This window comes from Mesoplodon densirostris, chromosome 12 (genome assembly GCF_025265405.1).
Source record: "Mesoplodon densirostris isolate mMesDen1 chromosome 12, mMesDen1 primary haplotype, whole genome shotgun sequence".
Classification (NCBI taxonomy): Eukaryota; Metazoa; Chordata; class Mammalia; order Artiodactyla; family Ziphiidae; genus Mesoplodon; species Mesoplodon densirostris.
This window is the reverse complement of record NC_082672.1, coordinates 68,204,090-68,224,439: the sequence shown is the minus strand read 5'-3', so window position 1 is coordinate 68,224,439 and position 20,350 is coordinate 68,204,090. Positions and strand designations below refer to the sequence as shown.

Sequence of the window (20,350 nt, the reverse complement as noted above, 5' to 3'; positions counted from 1 at the left end):
CACATTTATCTAAAGGAACCCAGCAGTGATACGCATGTATACAGTAAACAACCTCACGAACATGAAAGACCATGCTTTCTTTTCACCAGAGACCATTCCGCTCCCAGAAATATTAGTTATGAATATGTCTGAAATAAAATGAGAGTGTTACCAAATCATGAGCGTATGACACACGCTTTTATTTATTTATTTATTTATTTATTTATTTATTTTTTTGCCGTACGCGGGCCTCTCACTGTTGTGGCCTCTCCCGTTGTGGAGCACAGGCTCCGGATGCGCAGGCTCAGCGGCCATGGCTCACGGGCCCAGCCGCTCCGCGGCATATGGGATCCTCCCAGACCGGGGCACGAACCCGTATCCCCTGCATCGGCAGGCGGACTCTCAACCACTGCGCCACCAGGGAGGCCCATGACACACGCTTTTAAATGGGCAGCTAACGTTCTTGAAAGGAATGCTTTAACAATGGTTATAAATGATGTACTGCTTAAAGTAAAGCGTAATACTAAATACTATACTTGATTACAAATTACATCCAGTCCACATAAGTTGAATGCATACCACACTTTAATAATCAAGACAATTCAGCTGTTTTTCTCGAGTATGTTTCATATAACCCGTATATAACAATATTGCTGTGTTTTTAGGCATTTTTACATTTAAGGGCCCCAAATATATCATGTTCACAAAACATTACTGTCTGTGAATGTCAACCAGTTTTTGATTTATATTCCTTCAGAAACACGCTACCCTGGTCATACACACTAATCTACATCACTGAAAATAACCAAAGATGGTATTTCACAAGCAGAGTCTCATCCCCACATAGAAGTTCTAACGGCCCTGGAAACCTGTAGGTCAAGTTCTCAACCTTTGAAAACGAGCAAAAATGTTCCAGAGCAGTCACTGTAGCCATGTATTTGGGCTTTGTATTTATACATTATTTTGTATATTTATACATATTTATAGCATTACATTTGAGACCTAAAGGTGGCCACACACAAGTAAGCTAAGTCCCATATCAAAACTAAAATGAAAAAGGAATTGAAGAGATTTTGTAATTCCAATAGCACAGACCTCAGAAACTGAATGCTTAGATATAACTCCTACATTTCTCTTGAACTAAGAGGTCATTGCCGTGCTCACGGCCTTGGGGCAGTAGTCTCTGTATCAGTGTGTCATTAGTCAAAGAGTCACTGACTACCATGAACTTGGGTCTGGTGTCATAGCACTAACGTTGCCTTTCCCCCAAAGAATCATTTGCTCTTGAAGTAATAGGCTTTTAAGGCACATTTGAACAAAAACCCATCATATACCCAGCTTAAAAATGGAAGCTCCACCTGGTTATAATAACATATATACCTAAGTAATGTGTGATTTACCAGATAGGTAAATGTCTCTATCTTGAGGATAAAGTCACTTTAGAAAAGTGATTCTTTATTTGCTTATCCAAAAAGGAACACTGTGTAAAAAAATATTAAAGAATAGATTTATAAGAATAACGTCCATGTACCATGTTGGCAAAGGTCTAACAGGTTATAGGTCTGAAAATTAGGAAAAAGACTTCCCTGGAACCCTGGCTTCCTACCCACCTGTGTTTCTGAGTAGGAATCATGAGGAAGGGAGTTAGGGCACCTTCATGATTTTTAGAAATTTCCTTCCAAAATGCACAGACCCTTGGGAGGGCTCAAACCTTAAACCCCAATCAGCTACCATCTTAAATTACAGTTACCAGCCTCAAAGGAATAGGACTTGGGAAAAGGACGGAAGGGGAGAGGATGGAAAGAAGCTGCAGATAGTAGTGGGGTAGCTTCAAGAACAAGTTGCTTTAGGAACCTGATCTTTTGCTAGGATCAGCATTGCTATCCCTATGAGGCTCTGCTAAAAACATATATATATGTACATTTTCTAATACCTGCCAACATGCTTTATTTAGGGCACTGACCCTTGGGATGGATCTAGAATAATCTACTTGGAATGGTTTGGGATGGGGGTAGATTTAGAATCTATTAACTTGCTGTTGGCCTAAAGTAAACATAAGTGGAAGAATTTCATAGAAACAGGCACAAAGCTAACTGTAATGTCTCCTCTGGCCATCCTTTCCCACTGACCTTTAGAGGTTTTCAGGATGCCTATTTAGCCATGCAGAACACGCTGCTGGAGAGCCGAGCTCTAGTTCAATCATAAGGTGGGAACAGGCAGAGTCCACAAGGCACACTGTCACAGGTGAGAGGGAGACTCAGAGGTGACACATGTACCCATCAGGATTCAGCTCTGTGGCAGAGAGCTGAGATATTGCCTGTGGTGGTGGAGCAATGCAAAAAAAGCAACAAAAAAACGGGTCCTAAAGAAACATTTGCAATGTTGCACAGTAAGAGGCTCATTCCACAGGGGCCAAACATTGTATAGGACATATTTTAAAATCTGCAGTTGCCAATCACCTACATTTGGGAAACCATGTGGCCTCTGATGTTATGACTTTAGCCTGAGTGGCAGGTACAGAAAAGCCTCCAGAAAGCCTGCAATTTAGTGACATTCTGATTTCTCTCCATTGATCGGCACCATTTTGGAAATCTGGTCCCAAAGGTTCTGAAGAACAGTAATGCAGCGAAAAGAAATAAGCTCTCTGTATAAAATGATTCTAGAGATGTGTGTTGAGGTAAAGAGTTTTGTAAAAAGGGTCGACTAGGGAAGCACTGTCACGGCTATAGAAATTTTTAGATAAGTTTGGTGCTAATGTTATTCTATAAAACTTCTATTTATGTCAGTTATAAACAGGGGACAGTTCTTATTGCTCCAGGAGCTTGCTGCCCCAATCTGTTCCTCCACTGAAAAATGTTTTTTCTCAACAATTGGTAGCAAAGATTCCCAAATTTATAAAAAGTCACTGCCAACGCATCACTTTTTGATTACTTTCTGACTGCCCTATAGATATGGACTCGGTATGCATGTCCTAGACACCAAGGACAGAAAAGAGCCTAGAAAAGTTGTTTTATCAAAGTTTAGTTCAATGAGGAAAAAAACCAAAAACATGAAAAAGTGCAAAATATATACAGTTCCTGGCAGTTCTCACACAGGATTTTTTCTGACTACAGACCATAAAAGTTTACATTTGTGTAATGAAGTTACAGTAGATTTCACTTCATTGTTAATATACGTTTTTGCTTCAAAGTGCTTACTTTATTTAAAAAAAGAGAAGATCAAGAGGGTGGCAGGAATTTTTTTTTTTTTTTTACAGCAAATATATGTCATGTGTCCCCATCTCCTTCTTCCTTTTCCTTTAGTGCAACACAGAGCAGCAGCCTCATTGAAAGGTCTGATTTCAAAAGACGTTCCTGAAACCTCACCTACAGCAGCACCCTAGGCGTCCCGTTAGGGGTGGCTCCTTTTTTCTTCTGCAGCCTATTCTGAACCTTTCGTGATTTCACCACTTTCATTCTCACCTCAAAAACTTCATGGATGGCCTTCCGGAAGCAATGAAAATTATAGTCAATCAGCCCTGGAGAAGAAAACAAAAATATTTATAGAGGTGCCGCCTAGAAATAATCTCTTTTCATGGCAGCTATGGAAAAGACAAGCCAGTAGGGGGCGGTAGAGGAGCAGGCTTAACATAAGATCTATAGATTTCTCTAGGAGGTGTGCAGCTGGGCTTCAGGAATTGCAGGCAAAGTCTTGTGAATATATATATTTTTACTATGGAAAGGTTCCAGAGTATATACCACATTTTCAAAGGTGTCTATGACCCCAGAAGTGTGAAGAACCAATTGAACTGCCTTTTTAAAAAATCTTTCAGAATTAAAGATTGTAAGAACAATTAAGATATACCTTAAGTGAAATACTTATTAGTATTTTTTCCCCAAAAGGTATTATTAAATTGACTCTGAGTGGAGGCAGACCCTGACTTGGAGTATAGCTGGGATCTCAAGGTCACAGAGCCATTGTCATAAGCCCTGGGGAAAACAAAGTCCCTGATTTTATTTATTATTATTATTTTTTTCTGTGGTACGCGGGCCTCTCACTGCTGTGGCCTCTCCCGTTGCGGAGCACAGGCTCCGTACGCGCAGGATCAGCGGCCATGGCTCACGGGCCCAGCCTTTCCGCGGCATGTGGGATCTTCCTGGACCGGGGCACGCACCCACGTCCCCTGCATCGGCAGGCAGACTCTCAACCACTGCGCCACCAGGGAAGCCCATGACTGAGGTTTTTAAAGGAAGTGCCTACAAAGAGTTTGCTGTTTATTTCAACTCTTTCATAAAACGCAGTTGAAAATACAGGAACAGGGCTTCCCTAGAAGCACAGCGGTTAAGAATCCGTCTGCCAGTGCAGGAGACACGGGTTCAAGCCCTGGTCCGGGAAGAACCCACATGCCGTGGAGCAACTAAGCCCGTGAGCCACAACTACTGAGCCTGCGAGCCACAACTACTGAGCCCGTGTGCCTAGAGCCCATGCTCTGCAACAAGAGAAGCCACCACAGTAAGTCCGCGCACCGCAATGAAGAGTAGCCCCTGCTCGCCCCAACTAGAGAAAAGCCCGTATGCGGCAATGAAGACCCAACACAGCCCTAAATAAATAAATTAATTTTAAAAAAAGAAAATACAGGAACAGAGACATGAACAGAACAAGAACTATCTTCGGCACCATATGCAGTTATGGGATGGTCCTACATCCTCTTGGTTCAGTGATGCTCAATCATAGCTGCACGTTAAAAGCATCCAGAGAACTTTTTAAAAATTAACAAACCCGGGCTTCCGTGGTGGCGCAGTGGTTGAGAGTCCGCCTGCCGATGCAGGGGACACGGGTTTGTGCCCCGGTCCGGGAAGATCCCACATACCGCGAAGTGGCTAGGCTCGTGAGCCATGGCCGCTGAGCCTGCGCGTCCGGAGCCTGTGCTCCGCAACGGGAGAGGCCACAACAGTGAAAGGCCCGCATACCGGAAAAACAAAACAAAACAAAACAAAAAACCCCAGGTTCCTCTCCCAGGAATTCTAATTGTTCTGTGGCAGGCCTCGATGGCCATATTTTTTAACCACCTCCCTTCCCAAGGTGCCTACGTACGATGTGCAGCTAAGACCAAGAATCCCACTTCTGCTTTCTATCCTCCCCTTTCTGCCAAAGCAGTCAGAAATCATCCATGAAAACACAGACAGAGACCAACAGCAGGACAAGTCACAACAAGTGTTGATTATCAGCACCAGCAGGACTCAACACTTGAGATTAAAGCAGCAAAAACAAATCAAACCACTCCATGCATATGTAAAGCATCAAGCTCTTTCTAAAGCTAAGGTGATCAACTTAATCCATTTGCCTGGGACTTTCCCAGTTGCAGCCCTGAAGGTCCCCTGTTTCAGGAACCCTCACCTCTGTCCCAGGCAAATGGAGATTGGTTAGTCACCCTAAAAAGCAAACAAGCTTAACGTCATGGGGTTAAACCTTGTCTGCCTATTTATCTCTCTATCACATTAAAACAAATACTCAGGTTTCTAATTAGTTTAATAAATTTTACAAAATCTGCCTATCTTCAGAGATGATACTCCCTAGGTGGTTTAACAATAAGTTGCCCAAGATCCACATAAGAAATTCCTGCTTAAATTAACTCACACAACCATAGATGGACATTAAAATTAGTGGGCAAAAGTGTGAGGAGAAAGAGGATTTGCATAGTTTGAAAGTATTTATTAACTTATTAACATAAAAGTATTTATTAATTTATTAACAAAGTGAAAAGTAGGAACTTTCCAGGGGAAAGACCTGGTAGACCCTATCTTAACTAAATCAAGGTCAGCATCGCCAGTAATAAGCCAAACCAACATCATAAACATATGATACACGAAGGACACAATATCATTTCTGTGTGGTATTCTGGCCAAATTGCATAATCTCATTCCAACTGTGTGAAAATATCAGACAAACCCAATTTGAGGGACGTTGTACAAAATAAGTGATGAGTGGGCTTCCCTGGTGGCGCAGTGGTTGAGAGTCCGCCTGCTGATGCAGGGGACGCGGGTTCGTTCCCCGGTCTGGGAAGATCCCATGTGCCGTGGAGCGGCTGGGCCCGTGAGCCATGGCCGCTGAGCCTGCGCGTCCGGAGCCTGTGCTCCGCAACGGGAGAGACCGCAACAGTGAGAGGCCCGCGTACCGCAAAAAAAAAAAAAAAAAAAAAAAAGTGATGAGTACTCTTCAAAAGTGTCAGGGTCATGAAAGACCATCACAGATTGGAGGAGACTAGGAGAAATAGTAACTAAATCAATTTGGGATCCTGGAACAGAAGAAAAGGTATTTTTGGAAAAACTGGTAAAATCTGAATAAGGTCTGTAAGTTTTATTAATATTGATAGTATTATACTGATGTTAATTCCCTAGCTTTGATAACTGTACTACAGTACATAACATGTTAACATTTTGGGAAGCTGGATGAGGAGTGTATATAAACTATGTACTATTTTTGCAACTTTTCTGTTAAGTCTAAAATCAGTTCAAAATAAACAAGCTCTCAAGGTTGATGTTATTGTACCCTAAATTTTAGGACTTGTCATCACCCTAGATGTTTTGGGGTCTATAGTTGTACTATTTGCATTATTTTTACTTTCCTTAGTTTCCAAAATCAACATAAAATATTAATCACCAAATATAAATTCTGGAAATATCTTTAACCAAGGGAATGTATGTATAATGGTTTAAAACACAATACACAGAACTGATTCTATACAGGGAGAAGCCTAGAAATCTTTAGCCCAGACTGCCATACACTGGTGGTATGACCATAGGAGAAAGTCACTTCTGTTTCCTGGGTCTGGGTAAAATCATCAGTAACTGAGAGAGTGAAACACAGGATAGTCCTGTCTATCTTCAAAATTCCATGAATCCTTTATATAATCTGTTCTTAGTTTCAGCAAGATGAAAATAAAAAGTAAAAGATTACCACCATTTAATTAAAAGTTTTGAGAGCCAAGGACAGAACAGGCAATTTGGCTGGTAATAGTAAATACAGGGAAAAATACACAACTTCACTAAGAAGCAGAAAAAATGTAAATTTGTTTTCAATTATCAATGTTTAATGCTAATACCCAATATTAATGAGAATAAAGTAAAATGGACACACTCATATTCTCTTAGTAGCATAAACCTGTAAAAACTTTCTGAAGGACATTTTGGTAATACGCATTAGAAGCTACCAAAATGTATTGATCTAAGTAATTCCATTTGTTGAAGTCTTTCCCGAGGAAATAACCAAAGATGTACACAAATATTTAGTGGAAAGAAGGTCTTTGTGGATTATTTATAACATCAAAATCTAGAAACAACACACATTTCTAACAATAGAAGAAACTAATCATTAAAATGATGTGGTTAAAAAAAGATTTAATGAATTGGAAAGATGTCTGTAATAATTTAAGTGAAGGTTATAAAGTAGTATTTATTATATAATCCCATATAGAGAGATATCTATGAAAAAACTGGAAAGTTATACAGAAAATATCGAGAGTGATTATGTGAGTGAGAAGCTTATCAATAATTATTTCTTTTTTGCTTATTTATTATATCTAAATTTTCTAAATGAATCTATTACTCTGTAACAAAAAGAAGTAACAAAAATCTAAATCATGTTTTCAGGCTCAATGAATTAAGATTTTCATGATATAAATAAGTGAAAACAACAGGATAGAAAATTATTTAGGCAACATGGCACCACTTTTGTTGGAAGAAAGGAAGGAAAGAAGGGATGAAGGAAGGGAGGGAGGGAGAAAAGGAAGGAGAAAAGAAATCCCAAAAATTTAACATGGAGCTTAGCTCTAGATGGTGAAACTGACTTTTTTATACTTTCCTAAGTTTTCAAAGTATTTTTATAATGAACATGTATTGCATATAAGAAGAAGAAAGGCTATTTCAGAAAATGTTACTATTGCCACTTTGTTGGGAATTTAGTGTAAATCATCCCCTAATTACTAGCAAAAACCCCTAGCTACAGGGCTTCCCTGGTGGCGCAGTGGTTGGGAGTCCGCCTGCCGATGCAGGGGACACGGGTTCGGGCCCCAGTCCAGGAGGATCCCACATGCCGCGGAGCGGCTGGGCCCGTGAGCCATGGCCACTGAGCCTGCGCGTCTGAAGCCTGTGCTCCACAACGGGAGAGGCCACAGCAGTGAGAGGCCCGCGTACCGCAAAAAAAAAATAAATAAATAAAATAAAATCCCTAGCTACACCAGTAAACCGATATTTCCCAGTTTACATAGCGGTGTGGGGCAGGGTGGGGGAATATGAGTATCTTTAGGAGGGTTAATTGCTTTTGTTTCCGACTAAAACTAAATTTGGTCCTAAAAAGATATTTGGTGACATTATTGAATATATTCATATCTCCCTGTTTTGAAATCACGATGCTGTCCCTGTGTTTTAGGACTAAAGAATGGACAAGGGCTAAACAGAAGTTAAATAACATCTAGTTTTAATGTTGTATGAGTTTCATCCTTTACACGGGGAGGACAAGTGGTCACAAGGTCCCTAATACCTTCTAGAGGTGTGGCCCAAGAGCGAGGCCTTGGCACCCCCTGTAGGCAAGGGGCCCTCCCCGGGGTAAGAGATCTACAGCCTGGCAACGACGCCCCAGCTGGCCCTGCTCCCAGAAAAGCTCAGGCCCCTCCCTGGGAGGATGGTCTGGTTCCACTACCACCTCCCGGCAGCTGCATCACTAGAGGGCAGGCTGGTTCACGGATCCCAAAACCCCAGGATGTGGGCAGGAGGCAAAGGGGCCTGTGACTAAAGTCTGGAAGCCTCCCAAGGCACACTGCTGTCCACCTGCATTCAACGTCTGAATGGAAATGCTTCATTTAAATCACACAAAAAATTACCTTTTCTTTCAAAGCTTTCCTCTCTGACAAAGCAAACGAGAGCCAGGAACTTGGTCACCTCTTTTAAATAAAGAACTGTTGTATTATTCAGCTTTATAATGGCTGTTGATTCCTTGTCATAAGGGGTTCCTGCTCCATCTTCTTTGAGACTAAATGGGGACAGAAACCAAAACATATTTGACCATTGAGAAAGGACTTCAGTTTGTAACCCAGCGACGGAGACCGGCTTTCACACAGAGAAGGATAATCATAATGACAGGGAATTTACACTTACAGTGCCTTTCGGCTAAAGATCTCAGAAACCCCCAATCACAAGAATGTACACAGCGTATGACAGTCACTTTCCTAGGGACACACTGAGTGTGGTGTGTCAGCTGGGCAACTCTCCAGGCACCTGAGAAACACAGGTGAGGGATGGAGGTTAGTTCTTCTCCCCTCCGTGGCCCACAAGGCCTTGCAGTTTTCTCTGGTGACAGAATAACCAGGCTGTCCAAAGCACAGCCTGATGAAAGACCAAGAAGGGGTGAAGAACTGATCCAAAATGAAGCAGCCTGAAGAGAGACGGCAGCAAAAGGCTGGGCTAGATCCTGGATCCAGCAAAAAACTGCTATGAAAGATAGAATTGGGACCTTTGGTAAAATTTGAAAATGGACTCTATATTAGATAACAGAGTAACGCAGATATGTTAAATAAGTTTAATTTGAAAATTAAAACTGTCATCCTACAAGAAAACGTCCTTGTAATAGCACATGATTCCTATAGAATCATGTTACAAATTCCTCCCAATTAGTTCAGCAAAAACAAACACGTTCAGTCATCCCTCATTATGGGGGGGGGGGGTTGGTTCCAGGATTCCCCCCAGCAGATACCAAAATCTGCAGATGCTCAAGTCTCTTATATAAAATGACACAGTATTTGCAAATAACCTACACACATCCTCCCATATACTTTTTTTTCCAACATCTTTATTGGAGTATAATTGCTTTACAATGGCATTAGTTTCTGCTTTATAACAAAGTGAATCAGCTACACATATACATATACCCCCATATCTCCTCCCTCTTGCGTCTCCCTCCCACCCTCCCTATCCCACCTCTCTAGGTGGTCACAAAGCACAGAGCTAATCTCCCTGTGCTATGCAGCTGCTTCCCACTAGCTATCTATTTTACACTTGGTAGTGTATATAAGTCCATGCCACTCTCTCACTTCGTCCCAGCTTACCCTTCCCCCTCCCCGTGTACTCAAGTCCATTCTCTACGTCTGCATCTTTATTCCTGTCCTGCCCCTACGTTCTTCAGAACCTTTTTTTTTTTTAGATTCCATATATATGTGTTAGCATATGGTATTTATTTTTCTCTTTCTGACTTCACTCTGTATGACAGTCTCTAGGTCCATCCACCTCACTACAAATAACTCAATTTTGTTTCCTTTTATAGCTGAGTAATATTCCATTGTATATATGTGCCACGTCTTCTTTATCCATTCATCTGTCAATGCACATTTAGGTTGCTTCCATGTCCTGGCTATTGTAAATAGTGCTGCAATGAACATTGTGGTACACGACTCTTTTTGAATTATGGTTTTCTCAGGGTATATACCAAGTAGTGGTATTGCTGGGTCGTATGATAGTTCTATCTTTAGTTTTTTAAGGAACCACCATACTCTTCTCCATAGTGGCTGTATCAATTTACATTCCCACCAACAGTGCTAGAGGGTTCCCTTTTCTCCACACCCTCTCCAGAATTTATTGTTCGTAGATTTTTTGATGATGGCCATTCTGACTGGTGTGAGGTGATACCTCATTGTAATTTTGATTTGCATTTCTCTAATGATGAGTGATGTTGAGCGTCCTTTTATGTGTTTGTTGGCAATCTGTATATCTTCTTTGGAGAAATGTCTATTTAGGTCTTCTGCCCATTTTTGGATTGGGTTGTTTGTTTTTTTGATACTGAGCTGCATGAGCTGCTTGTAAATTTTGGAGATTAAGCCTTTGTCAGTTGCTTCATTTGCAAATATTTTCTCCCATTCTGAGGGTTGTCGTTTGGTCTTATTTATGGTTTCCTTTGCTGTGCAAAAGCTTTTAAGTTTCATTAGGTCCCATTTGTTTATTCTTGTTTTTATTTCCATTTCTCTAGGAGATGGGTCCAAAAGGATCTTGCTGTGATTGATGTCATAGAGTGGTCTGCCTATGTTTTCCTTTAAGAGTTTAATAGTGTCTGGTCTTACATTTAGGTCTTTAATCCATTTTGAGTTTATTTTTGTGTATCGTGTTAGGGAGCGTTCTAATTTCATTCTTTTACATGTAGCTGTCCAGTTTCCCCAGCACCACTTATTGAAGAGGCTGTCTTTTCTCCATTGTATATTCTTGCCTCCTTTATCAAAGATAAGGTGACCATATGTGCATGGGTTTATCTCTGGGCTTTCTATCCTGTTCCATTGATCTATATTTCTGTTTTTGTGCCAGTATCATACTGTCTTGGGTTACTGTAGCTTTGTAGTATAGTCTGAAGTCTGGGAGCCTGATTCCTCCAGTTCTGGTTTTCTTTCTCAAGATTGCTTTGGCTATTCGGGGTCTTTTGTGTCTCCATACAAATTGTGAAATTTCTTGTTCTAGTTCTGTGAAAAATGCCATTGGTAGTTTGATAGGGATTGCATTGAATCTGTAGATTGCTTTGGGTAGTATAGTCATTTTCACAATGTTGATTCTTCCAATCCAAGAACATGGTATATCTGTCCATCTGTTTGTATCATCTTTAATTTCTTTCATCAGTGTCTTATAGTTTTATGCATACAGGTCTTTTGTCTCCTTAGGTAGGTTTATTCCTAGATATTTTATTCTTTTTGTTGCAATGGTAAATGGGAGTGTTTCCTTAATTTCTCTTTCAGATTTTTCATCCTTAGTGTATACGAATGCAAGAGATTTCTGTGCATCAGTTTTGTATCCTGCAAGTTTACCAGATTCATTGATTAGCTCTAGTAGTTTTCTGGTAGCATCTTTAGGATTCTCTATGTATAGTATCATGTCATCTGCAAACAGTGACAACTTTACTTCTTCTTTTCCAATTTGGATTCCTTTTATTTCCTTTTCTTCTCTGATTGCTGTGGCTAAAACTTCCAAAACTATGTTGAATAAGAGTGGTAAGAGTGGGCAACCTTGTCTTGTTCCTGATCTTAGAGGAAATGGTTTCGGTTTTTCACCATTGAGAACGATGTTGGCTGTGGGTTTGTCATATATGGCCTTTATTATGTTGAGGTAAGTTCCCTCTATGCCTACTTTCTGGAGGGTTTTTGTCATAACTGGGTGTTGAATTTTGTTGAAAGCTGTTTCTGCATCTATTGAGATGATCATATGGTTTATCACATTGATTGATTTGCGTATATTGAAGAATCCTTGCTTTCCTGGGATAAACCCCACTTGATCATGGTGTATGACACTTTTAATGTGCTGTTGGATTCTGTTTACTAGTATTTTGTTGAGGATTTTTGCATCTATGTTCATGAGTGATATTGGTCTGTAGTTTTCTTTCATTGTGACATATTTTTCTGGTTTTGGTATCAGGGTGATGGTGGCCTCGTAGAATGAGTTTGGGAGTGTTCCTCCCTCTGCTATATTTTGGAAGAGTTTGAGAAGGATAGGTGTTAGCTCTTCTCTAAATGCTTGATAGAATTCGCCTGTGAAGCCATCTGGTCCTGGGCTTTTGTTTGTTGGAAGATTTTTAATCACAGTCTCAATTTCAGTGCTTGTGATTGGTCTATTCATATTTTCTATTTCTTCTTGGTTCAGTGTCGGAAGGTTGTGCTTTTCTAAGAATTTGTCCATTTCTTTCAGGTTGTCCATTTTATTGGCATAGAGTTGCTTGTAGTAATCTCTCATGATCCTTTGTATTTCTGCAGTGCCAGTTGTTACTTCTCCTTTTTCATTTCTAATTCTATTGATTTGAGTCTTTTCCCTTTTTTTCTTGATGAGTCTGGCTAATGGTTTATCAATTTTGTTTATCTTCTCAAAGAACCAGCTTTTAGTTTTATTGATCTTTGCTATCGTTTCCTTCATTTCTTTTTCATTTATTTCTGCTCTGATCTTTGATTTCTTTTCTTCTGCTAACCTTGGGGGCTTTTTTTCTCATTCTCTAATTGCTTTAGGTGTAAGGTTAGGTTGTTTATTTGAGATGTTCCGTGTTTCTTGAGGTAGGATTGTATTGCTATAAACTTCCCTCTTACAACTGCTTATGCTGCATCCCATAGGTTTTGGGTTGTCATGTTTTCATTGTCATTTGTTTCTAGGTATTTTTTGATTTCCTCTTTGATTTCTTCAGTGATCTCTTGGTTATTAAGTAGTATATTGTTTAGCCTCCATGTGTTTGTATTTTTTACAGATTTTTTCCTGTAATTGATATCTAGTCTCATAGCATTGTGGTTGGAAGAGATATGTCATACAATTTCAATTTTCTTAAATTTACCAAGACTTGATTTGTGACCCAAGATATGATCTATCCTGGAGAATGTTCCATAAGCACTTGAAAAGAAAGTGTATTCTGTTGTTCTTGGATGGAATGTCCTATAAATATCAATTAAGTCCCTCCCATACACTTTTAATTATCCTTAGATTACTTATAATGCCTAATACAATGTAAATGTTATGTAAATAGTTGCCAGCATGCAACCAATTCAAGTTTTGCTTCTTGGCATTTTCTGATATTTTTTTCTGAATATTTTCAATCTGCTGGTTGGTTGAATCTGCAGATGTGGAACCCACATGGAGAGTCAACTGTATTAGAAAAAGAAAGAAAGAGCAAATATGGCAAACTGATAAAAACTGGTGAATCCCAGTGAAGGGTACATAGGAGTTCGCTGTACTATTCTCGCATGTTTTCTATAGATTTGAAATTTTTTCAAAATAAAAAGTTAAATAAATAAATTGGTCTATTTAAGAAAAGGTGTGGGGCTTCCCTGGTGGCGCAGTGGTTGAGAGTCCACCTGCCGATGCAGGGGACACGGGTTCGTGCCCCGGTCCGGTAAGATCCCACATGCTGCGGAGCGGCTGGGCCCGTGAGCCATGGTCGCTGAGCCTGCGCGTCTGGAGCCTGTGCTCCACAACGGGAGAGGCCACAACAGTGAGAGGCCCGCGTACCGCAAAAAAAAAAAAAAAAGAAAAAAAGAAAAAAAGAAAAGGTGTGGCCTGCAAACACAAATGACTTGGGTTTGAATCCCAGCTCTCTTATTTATCGTATAAGTTTGGGCAAATTGAGTAACTTCTTTGAGCCTCAATTTCCTCATCTGTACATGAACAATAATTACCTCAAAGTTTCCTAATGCAATGAAATAATACATATATAGTGCTAAGCACAGTGCTGAGAGCATATAAAATGCACAATAAATGCTAACTGCTATTATCATTAATATGGCCTTAATGATCAAAATTGAGCCCTCTGAAGACACTGATGTAATCAGTTATGTATCCTTTCTTTATAGGCAAAGGAGCATGTCTTGTACCTTTTCCCTTATCTGAAACTGTGTATATGTTTTCAGAATCCCAGCTGAGATTCTTGAGCAGACCAGGTCACCTGCTTCTAGGGTCTCCAATTACAGGGCTGCCTGCTTCCCGGGCTGTGGCATGCATCCCCGGCCACCCCCTGCAGGGCACATGGGCTGGCTCATGGCTGCTCCAGCAAACAGTCTCAAGAAACCCCAGAACTCACGCCCCATTTGTGACCCATACCCAGACTGGTTCTTACTGAACCGGGCAGGCTCCCAGGAACACTGCGCTCGGCAACAGAAAAGCAATCTACCAGCAAGGACCTGCTCCCTCCTCCGCCCAACCCCTCCCTCCCCGTGTTTCTTTCAGCTGGATAAAAGTAACTCTGATTAACATCATTTATATGAACAACTTACCACTTATGTCTAATTACCACATGGCAAAATAATGATTATGCATATCATTAAATATGTGCCAGATTAATTGTGCTGTTCATTGTATTTGATTACGACAGCCATCTAGACTGTAATCAGGGTAGTTTCAGCTTCCAAGACTATTTCAAGGTCATCCACTTAGAGTTTAAAAACAAGAGAATACTGCAGGGCAGCGATCATGGAAAATAAGGTCTATTTCTAAAGCCGGTGGCAGTGTTTAGTAATAATAACAATAATTAATAATAATTATAATGGCAGCTACATTTATCCAGGGTCCACCAGGGGAAGCCTAATGATATTGCATCCTCACTACAGTCCTGTGAGGTAAGAATCACTTTCCCTGTTTCATAAGGGAAGGAACTGCGGGTGTTCATGTGTGTATAACAGTTAACAGAAAGAGAATGGAACTGAGAAATGGTAAGACTGAGTCTCGCCCAGAAGCTGGCAGAGGAGGCTGTGTAAAGCGAGTCACAGCCAGTGAGTAAAGAGGAAGATGAGGGAAAGCTTTATCTCACCAATGAGTGTGTGAGGATGTGAGATTCAATATGAATACAAGGCAGCAACAACGCGATGCCTTAATAAGATAGACATACGAGGTCACACCCACTCACTCTGTAAAACACCCTGAATCCAGCAAATGCACAGTTATGTGGAATTATTTCTATGTTTGGTAACAGAATCAATTTTCCCCACGTCTGTTTATTTTATATTATTTTAAATGTACAAGAAGTTCTGTTTTCTAAGAATATAAGATAATAATAATAAGCAGGTAATGTTGTTTGCTTACTTTAATAATTCTCTGCTGTCCACCATAGAAGACAATCAAAACTATATTGGAAAAACAAATAACTCAGCAGTTATTTCATGTAATGAAGAAAATAATAGAACTGTGGTAAACATGAGATATTTATGTAGAATCCAAGGATCCTAGTGGTCTCCCTCAAGTAAATACATTATGATATGATAACAGATTTTTCAGTAGAGGAAGAAGGTATCAGACTTGAGCTCAAATACAATACTAATTCTGTCTCTTATTGACAGTGTGAGCAGGGGTTAGAAGCTTAACCACTCTGAACCTCAGTGCCCCATCTATAAGATAGTGATAGTAATTCCTGCCTCGAGGAATAGTGGAGAATTCAATGATAATAATGTGGGCACTGAAATTATTAGCATAATGCCAGACATTTACTCAATAATGTTTTGTTATTATTATTACATACAAAATGGTATATTTATAGATCTCAGTCATTTCAAACAAAAGTATTAAGATCAAATAAGTAAATGCAAAATTCTCAAAGGTTATGAAAGAAAGTATGGCTCAGTTGTAGCCTTTCAGAATGTTCTACTTACCCATAAATACAAGAAATGTCGATAACCACATCGATCATGTCACAGCAGAGCTCATAGGTCTGCATATCCACGGGGGTACTATCAGTTGCAATGTAAATCTTACTGACCACATCAAAGAGAAATGCCTTTTCTATTCCAGAATTCTGAAACAAAAAAGGAGATGCGGCCTTAAAGGGACAGCTGATTGCAGAGCATGTCATGGTTACATAAAATATGCCATCTTCAGTCTCAAATATGAACCAGCAAAAACTTAGGTTGTTCCATTTTATTACAATTTAAACCTCATTGTCATAAACTTCTTTATAACGGACTTGCACAAGAAATGACAACTGGAATTATCACGGATTATTTACTTTAGGTAAACAAATTAAGTGCTGTTTCCTGACTCTTAGAAATGTATCTGCAGTTAGGAAAAAGGCCAAGTAAAAAAAAGAATTTTAAAAATTTAAATTTAAAAATAGATTTTAAAAATCTAGACAGACAAACTCAAAATTGTGCAGTGAGAATCAATGTGAATACAACCAAAGGTCTGCCTTAATTCTATTTTGTGAAGTTTGACTTGAGGTGGTGGTTTTTAGGACTCAGCCAGCCAGCACATCATTCACAGTGTTAAACATATTTTTAAAAATTCAACAGTATATATCTTATAGCCAAAACCAACTTTTATGCTCCCAAACTCCGTTAGGATTCCATTAACATTGAATGATTGCCTACAATTTGAATAAACATTCCGATTATACAAGTGAAGTACAGGAATCATTTTGGGAGTTACATTTTAAAGGCCCTAAAACAGTACATAGGTGCAATCTTCAAAAATAATATTTCAGTGAACTTGAAGTGCTGTAAGAGCAAGTAGACATAAGATCATTTTCACTCTTGCAATGTTATTCTTAAATTCCGCAAATGACTCTAACAGGACAGCATTATTTACTTACGGAGATAAAGATGTTTAGCAAATTCTCCAGGGTGGGGAGTTGTGGAATCAGTTTCTGAACCACTTTGCTAAAGGCTTCAAATATTGAATGATCATATATGCTTGTCAGATAAAAGCTGAAAGATGAAACAATATTTCATCACTTTTTACCTTTGACTGAGGAATAGACGGTTCAGGCTATGTCATCATAACACCAGAATCATGCCTTCTGTATTTACTACACACACATTCTAGCCCCCTTCGGAATTCAAAACAACCTCAGTAAAAAAATGAACATGTCTTAACAAGACATGCCTGCCCAACTCCCCAAAGCAAGAACTGTGCCCATTCTGATCTGCTGACTGGCTGGACTACAGGAGGCTTAAAAATGCAGCCGTATATGCCTATATCAGCATCCTTATATTCTGCAAGAGAATCCACACCAGAGCATCTTTATACACACCTCTCATGTTAATAACAGTTATATTATTGATACTGAAGCATCTCATCTTTCCATTTTTCCAATTTGCAAAATGAATGATGCATATACCTACTACCCCACAAAAATGAGAGAAATGGCTTTCCTCTGTGAATATTTCTATCTGAATTATTTTCAGAGTACTCCTTTACTTATGATTATAGATCCTATCTATAACAGTAAACTTCAGCATCGATTAACTTCCTGGATGCAGTTCATGGGTTTTCTCCTATGTGTTTTTCAAAGGGGGAAAGAACCTTAGCTTTGACCTTCGGTCCAAAAATTTTTTTTAAAGCCCCACCGCTTTTCCCAAAGATTAGAGTTGGCACATGCAAAGCTTGCTTTTCCCAAATACTACCCCAATGTCTACAGCACAAAACAGGGTACACAGGTAAATGACTGTCCGGGCCAAACCACCCCTGATGGCTCTGGACCCCAGAGATCCCTGATGGGTTTCTGTTCTCACCTGAGGTGAATTTTTTCTAATCCAGCATCTGCAAGGTCATCATTTGCCCTCTGGTGAATATCTCTCTGGGTTTCAATTTTGTGGTCATCTGACAGACCATCCACTTTGTGAATAAACACCTCGAAGTTGATGTCGGTGTTCACTTTGTAGGCCCTGGTCACCGTGAGGTGGAGCCTGGCCAGGGCCTCCATGTAATCGTCCTGGGAACAAAGCACACTCCTGTCAGGGAGGCTGCTTTGCTTCCCTTCCACACACAGTCTTCCCTCCCAGTTTTACTGAGGTATGACTGACAAACATTGCATGTATTAAGGTGACGACGTAATGTTTTGGTACCATTGTGTACCCATCTGTACCCATTGTGAAAGGATTCCCCCCAGTCAAGCTAATGAACCAATCCATCACCTTACAGGTACCATTTTTTCTCTTCCACACACACTGTTAATCTTACAACGCCCCCCAAAAAAATATTTTGCAAATGCCCACATAAAAGCTGTTTCATAGAATTCAAGACTGAAAACTTAAGTTTTGTTAACAAAGAAATGAAAAAGAAAGGCCAGAAAAATACAGTTATGATTTAGCTTGATGACAGTCACAAAGGTCAGAGTTGCAGTTTTATGTATTGAAAATGACCACACACCATCCAGGACCTTCCCTGGAATACGGTCCCTCCAGGATTCTGAGTCTCTTGGTGAAATGTAATGAACAAGTAGGGATGAAAACATGATAGGGGTCACTGGGAAGATGGGGAAGGAGCCAGGAGGAAAAACTTTAAGAACCACTGATCTAGAGCAGAGGTCAACAAACCATGGCCCTCGGGCCAAACTGGGCCCACCTACTGTTTGTAAGTAAAGTTTTATTGGACCACAGTCACACTCATTTGTTTACACACTGTCGATGGCTGCTTTGAGGGTAGAGCTGAATGGTCTTCCTCTGTGGAAACTCCTCAGAGACAACACAGCCTGCAAAGCCTAAAGTAATTACCATCTGGGCCCTTTTCAGAAAAAAGTCTGCTGACCCCTGGTCTAGAGTAATTGCCCCAAATAACACAACACTAATTTTTTCTCCTTCCTACAGATGATACCTATGTACTAATGTAATGAATGCCTGTGTATGCATCTCTGTTTAAGAAATCCAACGTTAGACACTGAAGCCTTGTATGTTTCTCCCCATCCTCCCAGCCCATCGCATCACTCTATCCACACCCTCCAGAGGTAACCACTAGCCTGACTTCTGCCTGTATCACCACTTATGTCTTTATACATTACTGCATACATATGTATCACTAAACAACATACAGAATTCATTTACATTGTTTAAAACTTTACAGAAATATCAACTTGCATGTGGATTACCGTTTGCCTTTTTCACTCACATTATGTCAGTGAGATTCACCTTTGTTGAAGCACAGAACTCTAGTACATGACTCCTGTTAACAACTCTATAAAATTCCATCGTATGGATGGTCTAAAATTTATCACTCACTTGCCAGTTGATGAACATTCAGAATATTTCCAGTTATGTGCTCGTTCAGGTGATGATGATAATGTGGACAGTCTCACGCACACACCTCTGTGCCTGTCTGCAAGTTTCTTAGGGCTTACCCTGAAAGGAGGCTTGTTGGGTCATAGGAATGAGCACCTTGAACTTGACTAGATAATGTGTAAGAGCCCCTGATGCTCCAGACTCTCAACAACACCCAGCGTTGTCAGGTCTCTTCATTATTGCCAATTTGAAGGGTGTGAATAGGTCTTGTTTTTACAGCACAAAAAGGAAAGGGCGGAATTCCCTGGCAGTCCAGTGGTTAGGACTCGGCGCTTTCACTGCCATGGGCCCGGGTTCAAGATCCCGAAGAAAGGGATCTTCAGGACAGAATTTAAAGGACTTTTCACCGCCCCCTGCCAATTCTGACTCCAAACCTGGACAAATACAGAAAAGCCAATAAAACAGGGGATGTTTTTAGGCATGCTTGTACTACCCAAATTAAATTAATAAAAATGTATCCCTAGTTTTTAGATAAATCAAAATATTAAAGATACTAATAGGAAACTATGAAGAGAGACAAAGATCAAGCGGAGTCCTCATCCTTTGTACTCTAAAGAGTTGTTTAAAATGAAAAACAAACATTGGACACTGGGATAGCGGATTATGCATTTTGGAAAAATTCTAGATTAATAACTTGCAGCACTTTTTAAATACCTTACAATATCTCAAATAAAAACTAAAGTCCACATACTGTACAATTCCACATACAGAAATTCTAGAAAAGGCGAACTACTCTATAGAGAAAGAAAGCACATCTCATCAGCAGTTGCCTGGGGCTGGGGTCTTGGGGGCCGTCTGAGAAAGGACACAAAGAAGATTTCAGGGTGGTGGAAACATTCCGTATCTTGATTGTGAGGT

At 40.0% G+C, this 20,350-nt stretch overlaps 1 protein-coding gene across 1 annotated transcript in view; it reads right to left on the bottom strand.

The window, feature by feature from the left end:
• Positions 1-537: 537 nt before the first annotated feature.
• The window catches only part of RRAGD (Ras related GTP binding D), a 37,824-nt gene continuing 18,011 nt past the window's right edge, over positions 538-20,350 (bottom strand). Inside the window, exons 3-7 of the mRNA XM_060114699.1 lie at positions 17,951-18,150; positions 17,029-17,143; positions 16,094-16,236; positions 8,837-8,985; positions 538-3,496 (exon numbers count right to left, since the gene is read on the bottom strand). Coding sequence (XP_059970682.1) covers positions 3,345-3,496; positions 8,837-8,985; positions 16,094-16,236; positions 17,029-17,143; positions 17,951-18,150 — 759 coding nt within the window. The 3' untranslated portion in view covers positions 538-3,344. The remainder of the gene's footprint in view (positions 3,497-8,836; positions 8,986-16,093; positions 16,237-17,028; positions 17,144-17,950; positions 18,151-20,350) is intronic.